Raw genomic sequence first — 13124 nt, forward strand, 5'->3', positions numbered from 1 at the left:
CCTCCTCCACTCCCTCCTCCTCCTCCACTCCCTCCTCCTCCTCCACTCCCTCCTCCTCCTCCACTACCTCCTCCTCCTTCTCCACCACTTCCTCCTCCTCACCTCAAATCTCACCCCGTGGCATCTACTGCTGCCCCTTCCCCTGATTCCTCTTCACAGCACCTGCCACCATCCAACATTCTATTATAGATTTGTTTAGTGTGTATTTCCTGCTCGAGAGTGTAAGCCCAATCTTGTGAGTTGGTAGACTTGTTCACCACTGCATCTTGAGCATGTGGAATAGTACCTGGCACATGGTAGACACTCCCCAAGCACTTCTGAATGAACAAATGATTGTTTTTTTTCACAAATGGGAAGCCTCAGATTCTGACTGGGTGCTTCTCACTCCAGCTCACATGGCTGTCAGGGGCTGAGCTGGGACTTGAACCTAGGTCCGTGACTCTGGTGTTCCGACTCTCCCACCCTGCCACACTCTGTGCATCACAGGTCCCCCATGGCACCGAGCTGCCCCTCAGACTGCATGCCTCTTTTGAAAGAAGCACTGACAGAACTGGGGCCAACCGCGGCTCACCCCTACATTTCATCTGAATGAAGTCCAGCTGGTGGATGGCCTGCAGCAGCGGCTCGCTGTCCAAGGTCAGATCAAACTCCGCAGACACTTTTGGCTCCAGGGCGCCTTTGACCCACTGCTCCTGAGACACCTGGACGCGTTTGATCAGAGCATCTGAGATCTTAAAGGAGAGCAAAGAGTTTAAGGTTTCGCTTTGCAAAGGAAAAATTGTGCAGCCAGGGGTGAGGAAGAGGTAGGGGCTTTGTCTCCATGGGACTCAGAGACAGAAAAGGGTTGTGCTCTCGAGCCATGGCAGAGATTAAATGACCCCTGCCCACCCAGCACAGGCTGTCTAAAAATGCATTGAAATATTGTTTCAATCATATTTCAGAATCACATGAAATGTAAAGAAGCACTTGCTGCTTAAAGAGAGTGTAGCAAACACTGTTGAGAAATACAAGATGCTTTTTAGATATACAAATGCATCCTTCATTAGATCTGTTTTCCTAGATCTAGTACTTTGCAAAGTGAAACATACTAGCAGTTTGCCCCAGTGTCTAAAGAAAGCATATTCCACACCCCTAAAGTTTCTAAGCCCACATCTGCCCCCTGCCCGTGTGTTTCCTCTGAGTTGTTCTGCAACTTCTGCTCCAAACTTGACTGCATGACACCCATGGTTCTGCTCCCCTTTGCTGGAAAGTCCTGCTTATCAGACATTTGCACATGTCCCTGTCGAGCCAGGATCTCGTGTATCTTTCTTGGGAAATAATCAAAGGGATTCATCATTTTCCCCACTGACAGAGGCTGAATCACTGCCATGTTCCTGAGAGATACTCATGACCCTGAGTCAGCCTGAATCAGGAGAGATGGCCCCGAGAAGATTGCACTGTCTCTGTAGGTAGCTGGTCACATCGAGATAATGGGCCATGCGGATTCTGCTAACTTGCTTCTTCCAGTGCAATCTGTCCAGCTTGTTTGGCAAGACTGTCCTTTCCCGTTTGTGGGGAAAATGTTGCAGTGAGGCATTTCAGCCCTAGAGATGATGTCATTTCACCTCCTCATTTCATGCGTGCTGCAAAATTAGGTCACATCTAGTGAGAGTCAGAGCCAAGGTGAGACCCTAGGTCTTCTGGAATCACTGAGCAAAGGAGAATCTGCTCAATCCAAGCCAGGAAAGGATCTTGACTGGAATTTGGACTGATTTGGGGAACAGGGGGGCAGTTGGAGGAAGACCATCTGGTGTCTTCCAGGGGCGGGCTCACCTGTAAGAACCCCGAGGGGTCGTTCTCCTTGATCACCTCCAGGCAGTACTCCATCAGTCCGGTGGACTGACGCAGCTTCAGTGTGCAGTGATTGATCTGGTCCCAAACCATCTGCAACGGAAAGACTCCTCTAAGTAACTGTCTCCTGAGAGGAAGAGCAGGCAGGCCACGGCAAGAGTCAGAGAACTAGCGCCAACACAGCCTGGAAGAAGCGGCGCTGGCCTGACCACCTCGCACCCACTCCTGTCTCGGCTCTGCTGCTGAGCTCCATGTATCCTCTTTGCTGGGAAATAAGTGGACTCACTTCCCAAGAAGCAGGGCTACAACACCCAACACAGAAACCTTTCTAAACTCATGACAGTCATGCAGAGAAAGAGCATAATCTGGAACTCTCCATACAATCAGTGACCAGCTTCTTGACTGGCTTCCGACCTCTCCGTGGCCCTGGATAATGCGACGGTCTTCGCCCCCTCACTTATGAACCATGGGATCATCTCCAGCATGCATTTCTGCTTTTCTTGATAGTAATATTTTCTGGTCCAGTTATGAAATGTCTCTAGCATAGATGGAGCTCCTCAAACAGTGACAGCCCATCATCAACTCAGAGAGTTCATGGGTGCCTGGTTGAGTCAGGGACTCAGCGTGATGTGAGGGGAGAGTCTCGTCTTCCCTTGGTGGTAACTGGCTGTGTATGTTATTGCTGACTGTTGAGGATGTGAGCTATCAGAGAGGACCTGAAGAAGGGGACAGAGCTGGAGACCTGAACAGGGTCAGGGCTAGTCACTGTCATTGGTCACTTCTGCTCTGCAAAATGAGAACAAGAATAGTCCCTTAGATAGAAACAGGGAGGGAGAAGGTGGGCTTCTGACTTGAAATCCTCAAGATACAGGGCATATTGATTCATCTCTGTCAGGTCACATGAATGTAACTGAACCAGCTGGTGCATCCCTTCCTTGTCTCATTCATTCATTAGCTCATTCATTCACTCACTTAGCCAATATTTACCCAGTGCCTACTGTGTGCTCCACCCCACGCTAGGTGCAGAGGATGTGGCAGGGATTCAATGTGTCAGTCTCCCAGGTACCTACCTTCAACTTGTGTTCCCTCTCCTTTGTCACCTTGGTGAGCAGCTTGGCTTTCTGACGCGTTAAAGCATCCACAAGGGCATCACACTGAGCAACCAGGCAGGCTTCGTAGTCCAGTCCGTTTTCCTAGCAGAGGTCAGGGGTTGGTTGGGAAGAAGCAGAGAGTTTTAGGGGAGAAGATGCTAAAATCTGGTGAATGCTATAGACAAAAATATATTTCAGAGAAGTTCATCCTAGAGTTCTCTATAATGTTGTTAAATTAGAGAAAATATTTATATGAATTAAGGCAGGTACTATGAATCTCAGCACAGCCATATGGCAGAACATTCTGTAGTCATTCAGATCTTGCTCATAGGGCATTTTTAATGCCATGGGAAAATGCTCATTAGAGACTGTTAAGAAGGAAAAAAGGCAGGATACATGCTGTTCACAGCATAATACCATACATTGTGTGTGTGTGTGTGTGTGTGTGTGTGTGTGTGTGTGTGTTTGTGTGTTTAAAGTAATAGAACAATATGTATCAAAGCGCTGAGAGTGGTCACCTCAGATGGGGGGATATTGGCAAACTTTTTCTTATCTGTCTATTTCCCCCTACCTCCTACCTTCCAAAGTTTCTGTAACACCTACTTGTGCTTTTTTTTTTTTTTTTTGAGATGGAGTCTTACTCTGTCACCCAGGCTGGAGTGCAGTGGCGCTATCTCAGCTCACTGCAAGCTCTGCCTCCCGAGATCAAGCCATTCTCCTGCCTCAGTCTCCCAAGTAGCTGGGACTACAGGTGCCTGCCACCATGCCTGGCTAATTTTTTGTATTTTTAGTAGAGATAGGGTTTCACTGTGTTAGCCAGGATGGTCTTGATCTCCTGACCTTGTGATCCGCCCACCTTGGCCTCCCAGAGTGCTGAGATTACAGGCGTGAGCCACTGCGCTTTTTGTAATTGGAAAAAAGTAAGACAAACAAACAAAAAAAAGTACTCTTGCAGTAAAATCTTCCTCAGTTTTTAAAAAACTCCTTCTGGGTCTCAGTGTGGATCCAGACCTCATGTGATGAGCTGAATTTTGTCTTCCCAAGTTCATACATTGAAGTCCTGACCCTTCCCAGTGCCTCTGAACATGACTGTATTTGGAGATAAGGCCTTTAAAGAGGTCATTAAGTAAAATGAGGTTGTATGGGTAGACCCTGGTCCAATATAACTGGTGTCCTTATAGGAAGAGATGAGGACACAGATGCACAGAGGTCAGACCATGTGGGGACACAGGGAGAAGACGGCCATCCACAGGCCAAGTGGAGAGGCCTCAAGAGAAACCAACCCTGCTGATGCTTTATCTCCAGAGCTATGAGAAAATAGATTTCTGCTGCTTAAGGCACTCAGTCTCTGGTGTTTTGCGATGGCAGCCCCCGCAGGCTAATGTATCTCGTGTCTGTGAAACATGGGAAACATTATGACTTAAAATGTCTTGTGGCTGAAGTCTGCACTTAACTTGTTAGGAAGGGTGGTTTTTAAGAATTTAAGGGGCCAGGCGCAGTGGCTCACACCTGTAATCCCAGCATTTTGGGAGGTGAGGCGGGTGGATCATGAGGTCAGGAGTTCGAGACCAGCCTGGCCAACATGGTGAACCCCTGTCTCTACTAAAAAATACAAAATATTAGCCAGGCGTGGTGGCAGGTGCCTGCAATCCCAGCTACTCAGGAGGCTGAGGCAGGAGAATTGCATGAACCCAGGAGGCGGAGGTTGCAGTGAACCGAGATCACGCCACTTCACTCCAGCCTGGGTGACAGAGTGAGACTCTGTCTCAAAAAAAAAACACAAAAAACCAAAAAACAAAAAAAACCAAACAAACAAGAATTCAAGGACCCTCAGTCCCTTTTCTTCCTCCAGATATGTCAATGCGTTACGGATTTCTCATCTTATGAGCAGTTCCTCTACGTGTGCACATTCACACAGGAGCACCTGTGTGTGCATGTTCTCCCCTATAGACAGACCCTGAGGCCACAGATGGTGCCTCAATGATCTTTGTATCCTGTGCTGGGCTCAGTACCTGACACAGCATAAGAGTTCAGTAAACACATTTATTTAGAAAATCATGCATTTATATTTTGATGCATTGATGACATGGGCATATTTGGCCACAAAAGCACTATATACAGATGCCACCTAGGACGACATGGCATGTAGAGTGCTAAATCACGTCTTTCCAGCTCTCTCTGACTGGCTCTGTGTAAAAGTCCTTTCCTGTATCAAGTGTCGCGTGTGTGCCAATGAGTTGAGTATGTGATACTTTCAGCACCCAAGGCTATAGGATAGGACACATTAACCTTCTAATGTCCATCACTGAGAAAATCCTCGCCACAAGACTTTTCCTTTCTTCTTCTTCTTCCTCCTCCTCCTCCTCCTCTTCTTCTTCTTCTTCTTCTTCTCCTCCTCCTTCTCCTTCTCCTCCTCCTCCTTCTTCTTCTTTTTCTTTCTTCTTCTTCTTTTTTTCTTTGAGACAGACTTTCGCTCTTGTTGCCCAAGCTGGAGTGCAATGGCACGATCTCAGCTCACCGCAGCCTCTGCCTCCCAGGTTCCAGCGATTCTCCTGCCTCAGACTCCAGAGTAGCTGGGATTACAGACACCCGCCACCATGCCCAGCTAATTTTTGTATTTTTAGTAAAGACGGGTTTCTCCGTGTTGGTCAGGCTGGTCTCAAACTCCCTACCTCAGGTGATCCACCCGCCTCAGCCTCCCAAAGTGCTGGGATTACAGGCATGAACCACTGCGACCGGCCCCTTTCTTCTTCTTATGATGCACAATGTACAAACTTTCCACACTGAGTATTTCTCCTGACATCAGAGCTGTGCTCACCTGGATCTGCTGCAGTATGTTCTTCAGCTGAACCAGAAACTCCTTTGCTTCCTTTGCCTTATCTGAAACTCCATTTAAGGCCTGAGATAGTTGTGCCTGAAAAAGATATCACACATTAAAAAGAAAAAGTAGGTGTGAAAGGCACAGAAAATTTGCACTTCATCATAAAAGCTTATGTTTTTAAGAAGGGATAGGACTGATCCCACGCATCTGCTGTTCTCATTGATGCAGGGACCACCACTGATCCATGATCTCTATGACATTTGTTTATTTTTCCAGCAGTGGTAGATTGGCCTATACTCTCCTTTCTCATCCCCAAAGCTGGATAGAGGTAAGGAGCACTCAACTAATGGGTTGAAGCAAACAGGTCTGCCCCTGATGTTTGCAGAGTGCAAGACAAGAAGATAAATAGAGCCCTTGGCTTGGCCTGACCCCCTCTATCCATCATCAGTACACGCTTGTATGAACATTCCAGACCCCAGGTCAAGTTCCGTCCACCCCATCCCTACACAGTCATCTCCTGGCCTGGGGTGCAAACCCTGGGGCCTGGTCTGCCCTGAGGGATAGACAGGAAGGGGGCTGTGGGTCCTGGAACTGGACTAGGTGTACGGACTGGTAATCCTATGGCATCCTGTAAAGGGGCACACAGGCTCCTATCCTGGTACCCTTAGCCCTGGGGCCTCCTAACCTTGCAGAGAGGGGTGTGGCCAGCAGAGGTTTCTGAAGCACGAGGACCGGTTGCTGTGGCCCAAGGGTGAAACTGCAAGCTGAGCTCAAATCTATGTCTTTTGATACCAGGCTTCTTTGTAACAAACCACGTACACACACAATTGAATTTGTCTTTAAAACCTAGCTATTGAGTAGACGTGACCTTGATTTTTTTTTTTTTTTTTTTTTTTGAGACAGGGTCTCACTCTGTTGCCCAGGCTAGCGTGCAGTAGCTTAATCATGACTCACTGCAGCCTCAACCTCTCAGGTTCAAGTGATCCTCCTGAATCAGCCTCCTGAGTAGCTGGGACTACAGGCATGCAACACAATTAGTGCCCAGCTAATTTTTGCATTTTTTTAGTAGAGACGGTGTCTCAGAGGCTGTATTGCCCAGGCTGGTCTCAAACTCCTGGTCTCAAGTGATCCTCCCACCTTGGCCTCCCAAAGTGTTGGGATTACAGGTGTGAGCCATCACGCTGGTCCAGACTGTGACCTTGATTTTCAACATGACTCTCATTTTCCACATTAAAAAGCTGAGGATAGAACAAAGCAGTCAGAAGGTCCAGGGTCTCCTTCTCCCCCAAGTCCCCTCCCGGATCTCTGCTCAGATGTCACCATGTCAGTGAGGACTTTCCCCACAACTTTGTGCAATAGCCCTCTCGCCTTCCCCTGGATAATTCTTCCTCCTAACAGTTGTCACCACCCAACCTAGAAAACTTGTTTGCTGTCCATCTCCAAGTCCTAGAATGAAGGACAAGGGCTTTTCTGGGTGGCTCACAGCTTATCCCGGCACTGGAAGAGCACCCGGCCCATGGTAGCATTAAATAAATATTTGTTGAATGCATGAATCAGTGAATGGGATTCTTTAGACCACACCAATGGTTGTCAAAGTGTGGTTCCAGACCAGCAACATCAGCATTGCTGGGCGATTTGTTGAAATGCACCGTCTCTGGCTGCACCGCAGATCTGCTGATCAGAGGCGGTGGATGAAGCCCTGGAGTCTGTGCTTTACCAAGCCCTCCAGGGGCCTCTGATGCAGTTTGAGATCCCCCTGGACTGTGCAAGTGCAGCCTCCGCTGAAAACCTATGGAGAAGATGGCAAAGGGAGCCCACGAAAAGACACAGGGGGTAGGTGGAAAGACAAGGAAGGGGGCCCGGTCCCGAGGAGCACCGGCACACAAGGGGAGGTCACGGTCTGGGCTCTGTCTGCTCAGAGAGAGCAGGAGCCTCAGGCTGAGGATCCTCGGAGGTGCAGCTCCTAGGAGAAGCTTTTCCCTACACCATGAGCCTCACCACCCCCAGCCCCACCTCAGTGGGTTTAGGCTCTCCCCTCTGTAGCTGGCCCACAGTGTACCACCATCTGTCGCCAGCACCTAGGCAGTGAAACATCCCATAGAATGTACAGTGATGGCAGAAGCGTCCCAGGTCTGCTCTGTCCCTGGCGGTAGCCACTCGCTGCCTGTGGGTACTGAGCACTTGAAGTAGCTAAGTGACTGAGGAGCTGCACTTTTTGTATTATATAGGGTAAGTTTCAACTGCCATGTGTGATTAGCCAGTGGCTAGTCCTGGAGAGCACGGGTTTGACACTCATCTGATAACCTACAGGTCACATTTGGCAGGCTTCCGGATTAACCGCCTGGGGAGGGACTCGTGATTCATGGCTTACATCCTGTGTCTGAGTAAAGGCTCTTACCCCGAGGCCCTCAAATCCTACTGTGAGTTCCTCAAAGTGTTGACATACTGATTAATACATAACCTACTGACATCAAAAAGGACACTGAAGCCAGATGGGGTAGCTCATGCCTGTAATTCCAGCTATTCAGAGGCAGAGGCAGGAGAATGCTTGAGGCCAAGAGTTCAAGACCAGACTGGGCAACATAGAGACACCTCCCTGCTGCACCCCCCGGCCCCGCTTTCCTCCTTCATCCTCACCTTGTCTCTATAAAAAATTTTTAAAAATTAGCTGGACATAGTGGTGTGTGCTTGTAGTCCCAGCTACTCGGGAGGCTGGGGCAGAAGGACAGCTTGAGTCCAGGAGGTCGAGGTTACAATGAGCTATGATTATGACACTGTGCTCCAGCCTAGGTGACAGAGTGAGACTGTGTCTCAAAATAAAAATGACGCATTTGTTTCTGAGTCACAAAATTTTACTGATCATCTTGCACATAGAATGTTAGCCTGTGTGTTGTCATCTGTAGCCAATGAACGTAACCTCTGTGTTGCAGCCACCAATGGAAAAGGAGTTCTCCCTTTTCCTACACTTTCTAGCTAAACCTTCCAACCTGTGACAGGCTCTGGAACACGCCCAGCTTTGTTGGTGTGTCTTCACCCCGTCGAGCCTCACACTTGGCTTCCAGTGAACCTTTAGCAAATTATTTCTGCCCCGACAGGCTTCATTTTGCCACATCCTTAGTGGGGTGCAGGGCCCAGGACAACTCGACCCATCCCAAGATACTCACCCTCAAAAGGAGGCTGAGGGGTCAGCATCATTCACAGGCCCTGGGGGGTGTCTTTCATGACAGGAGTTTTCAAGTTGAAGTTTATCAGGGACAGGGAAAGAATAGCAACCCCTCCCCAAGTCACCCACCACAACCCCCTGGGGCTGTGGCTGGCCCCTCCTCTCTTGGTCAGCTCAGCCTGCAGTAACAGAACACACAGACCTGGGGCTTCAACCACAAACATGGATTTCTCAGAGTTCTGGAGGCTGGAAGTCCGAGATCCGCATGCCAGCACGGTTGGTTCTGGGTGAGGGCCCTCTTCCGCGTTAGGTCCTCACAGGGTGCCATGGTTTGGATATAGTATTTTTGGCCACATCAAATCTCATGTTGAAATTTGATCCCCAGTGTTGGAGGTGGGGCCTAGTGGGAGGTGTTTGGTCATGGGGGCAGATCATGCCGTCTTGGTACCGTCCTCCCCTCCTTCTTAGTGAGTTCTCACCGTATTAGTCTCCGTAAGAACTGGTGTTAAACAGAGCCTGGAAGCTCCCTCCTCTCTCTCTCGATTCCTCTCTTTCCATGTGATGCCATGTGATGCCTGTTCCCCTTTGCCTTCCACCGTGAGTGGAAACTTCCTGAGGCCCTCACCAGAAGCAGATGCTGGGGCCATGCTTCTTGTACAGCCTGCAGAACCATGAGCCCCATAAACCACCTTTCTTTACAAATGACCCAGACTCAGGTATTCCTTTATGGCAATGCAAAAGGACTAAGATGCATGGATTTTCCTTGGTGTGTGCACAAAGAGGAGAGAGAGAGCTTGAGAGAGAACTCAGGTGTGTCTTTCTCTTTTTATAAGGACATTAATCCTATCAGAGGCAGCTCTGAGCACATCTAAACCTAATTACCTCCCAAAGGCTCCACCTCCTAATATCAGCACATCGAAGATTTAGGCGTCAACATATGAATTTGGAAGGGACACAAACATTCAGTTCCTAGCACCTCCCCCACTTGTCATACAGTTCTCAGTGGAGAGACTTTGTCTTTTGTCTCTACATTTCTATCCCACTGTGCTGCACAAAGTAGGAGCTCAAAGAATGCTCCCCGGCTGAATAAAAAGCAAAACAATTGCTTGACTAGAGGTGCGTGCAAAGAATGGGGTAGATCCCTGCAGATTCATCACCGCCGCTAGCACCTCCCTGGAGGAACTCAGCAAGCTTGCTTCTGTCTGAAAGGCAGGGTAGTTAGGGTCATGCACCATCTGCCCAGTACCAGGGGCCAGGATGGCTCTGCCCCAGCCAGCACCAGCCTTCCAGGAGCCCAGCCCTCCCCAGAGCCTGCTGACCTGCTTCCTGCTTGGCAAGAAGACCAAGGAGCTTGGCAAGGAGCCCAAGAACAGAGTGGTTTTGAAGGAGACCTGTGACCGCTGGCTAATGCCTGACTGAAAGGGGGACAGTCTCACAGTTCAGTGGACACTGCTTCCAGGTCCATCAGACTTGCCATCTAATTTTTCCCTCCACTGCCTTTTGATGCCCCCTTGGTGAGGTCACCTCAATGCAAGCCACATTGGGGCCTGCAGTGTGCTCAGCCATGTGAGGGCCCCAAATCCTGGTCTGCAGCCATGGAAGAGCCCAAATGGGCAGTGTGAGGGCTAACCGCTGTCGAGGGATGTCCTCATAAGCACACACTGGTCCTTTTCTTCAACCCAGTCCTTTGTGTGTGAATGACCTCAAGTCACTTCTTCTCGCTCAGGGAATGGCATTGTGGAAATCAGACGTGATAATTCTAGTGGAAAAGGAGCAAAGGTTTTTGGAGTGAAAGAACAAAGGATTATTATTATTATCATTATTATTATTATTATTATTATTATTATTTTAAGAGATGGAGGTCTGGAGCAGTGGCTCAAGCCTGTAATCCCAGGACTTTGGGAGGCCGGGGTGGGAAGATTGCTTGAACCCAGGAGTTCGAGACCAGCCTGGGCACCACAGTGAGTGTGACCAGACTGGGTAATATAGTGAGATGTCGTCTCTACAAAAAATTTAAAAATTAGCCAGGTGTGGCGGCGTGTGCCTCTAGTCTCAGCTACTTGGGAAGCTGAGGCAGGAGGATCACTCGAGCCCAGGTTGAGACCCTGTATCAAAGACAGACACAGAGAGAGAGAGAGATAGAGAGAGGGAGAGGGAGAGAGAGAGAGAGAAACAGAGAGAGAGAGAGAGACAGCTGGAGATCTGGAGAGCCTTCTCTGCCACCCAGGCTGGAGTGCAGTGGTGCAATCACAGCTCACTGCAGCCTCAAAAACCTGGCCTCAAGCGATCCTCCTGCCTCAGCCTCCCAAAGCACTGGGATTACAGGCCTTAGCCACCTCGCCTGGCCTCTCACTCTCTGAAGATGGGTGGCCCAGGAAAGCTGCATCAGCTGCCTGCCCTGCTGCCCCACTGCACCCTGGAGATCTCTGCCTCGAGCATGTTGGAGTGCCACATGGTAGGCAGCATAGTACCCGACATGCGGAATGTGCTCCGTAAATATTTGTGTCAGTGAACTGATTTTGCTCTAGATTTTTGTCTGACTACCTCCCCGAGATATTCAAGTCTCAATCCTCTCCCACACCGGGCATAATTAAAATGGCCATGTGGTCACTCCTAACCCACTGTTTCTAGGGCATGGAGCCCCATATGGTCCCGGGCACCAGCAGTCTGACCCTACTCTGGGGACTGACCCGCTTTTTATGACTTCTGGGTGTTAACTATTTCTAGGTTAACTGCCACCACTGACCTGGTTCGCATTTAGTCACACTAGATGGGACTTCTGATGCCCCCCACTCCTGATGCCCTGTCTCTATTGCATACCAGAGGATTCCTCTGCCCTGCCCTGCTCTCCTCGCTTACTGAGCAACCTGCCAACAGCTGGGGAAGCCCCCCACCCACCATCGCAACACCCCTTGCCCAGTCTGCGGAGAGGGGCTTTGTTTTCTAGTCTTCTCTCAATGGCCAGGCCTAGGCTCCAAGAGCCCAGTAACCGGAATAAAGATAACTTCCAGGCTTGGTGTGGTGGCTCATGCCTGTAAACCCAGCACTTTGGGAGGCCAAGGCGGGAGGATCGCTTGAGCCCAGGAGTTCTAGACAAGCCTAAGCAACACAGCAAGACCCCTGTCTCTATAAAAAATACAAAAGTTAGCTGAGTGTGGTGGTACACACCTGTAGTCCCAGCTACTCAGGAGGCTGAGGTGGGAGGATTGCTTGAGCCCAGAAGTTTGAGGCTGCCTTGAGCTTTGATTGTACCACTGCACTCCAGCCTGGGTGACAGAGTGAAATCTTATCTCTTAAAAAAAAATGATGATGAATAAATATAACTTCTCTAGTGTCCAGCCTAAACTGAGGCTCAGAAACATGGTGGGGAGCCTTGATTACCCTGCGATTGAGGCAGATGCAGCAACAGGCCTGGAGACTGGAAACAAGGTGTGACCCACGGAGTCACTGGAGGTGACTCACAGGGATGGGAGAGGGAGGAGGTGGGCACATGGAGACCCTGGAAATGGGGAAAGAATAGGACAAAGCAGGGTCCTGAGAGGGAGACTTGGGCAGACCCCTCCCCCATGAAATAGTGGCAGCCAGACCTCCTGGATTCCCCAACCCACTGGCTTCCCCACTCCCAGTCTGCTCCCAGGATCCAGTCCCCCGCCCTGAGGATCCAGGCCACAGAGGCTTTGCTCCATGCAGCATGAGGGATTGATGGTAAAGGCACAGGGGAGAGGGCGGGCCCCTGGGTAGAAGTCCACTTAGGGAGGAGCCAGCTCAGCATTGGCTGTGAAGGGAGCAATGCTGGGTGGCAGTCCTGCTATGTTAGGCTGGGGTCCACAGGCTGAAGGGGACCCCCTGAAACAGAAGGGGTCATTGGCAGAAGAACTAGGAGCTAGGGGTTGACCCAGGCAGCCTCTCTCTGCAGTGACTGTGGCCCAGATTTGAGGGGAGGTCCCCTGAGGCAAAGCAGCTCAGAAGATCAGTTCCTATCCCTGCAGCTCCCTGTGTTTGGGTCAGTAAGCCAGTAAGGAGGAGACTTGGGATTGGAATGGGGCTCTCCAGATGCTGATCCAGTGTTCTGTTCAGTGCATCAAAGCCACCTCCAACTCTCAGAACCCCTACATGGAGCCTGCTGCCACGACTCTGTCAACACAGACTAGACCTCTTTGAAGGCGCCACCACTGCCTTCATCTAGGGCTACTGCAAAAGAAGAGAACCCTCTGGGAGG

At 49.9% G+C, this 13124-nt stretch overlaps 1 protein-coding gene across 2 annotated transcripts in view; it reads right to left on the reverse strand.

Moving 5' to 3' along the window:
• The window catches only part of TRIM67 (tripartite motif containing 67), a 53510-nt gene that overhangs the window by 12907 nt on the left and 27479 nt on the right, over positions 1–13124 (reverse strand). For both annotated transcript variants that reach the window (XM_023191828.2, XM_023191827.2), the window contains 4 exons: positions 5740–5835; positions 2901–3023; positions 1813–1923; positions 572–731 (listed from right to left, as the gene is read on the reverse strand). In XM_023191828.2, coding sequence (XP_023047596.1) covers positions 572–731; positions 1813–1923; positions 2901–3023; positions 5740–5835 — 490 coding nt within the window. The remainder of the gene's footprint in view (positions 1–571; positions 732–1812; positions 1924–2900; positions 3024–5739; positions 5836–13124) is intronic.

Source organism: Piliocolobus tephrosceles, chromosome 1 (genome assembly GCF_002776525.5).
Source record: "Piliocolobus tephrosceles isolate RC106 chromosome 1, ASM277652v3, whole genome shotgun sequence".
NCBI lineage: Eukaryota > Metazoa > Chordata > Mammalia > Primates > Cercopithecidae > Piliocolobus > Piliocolobus tephrosceles.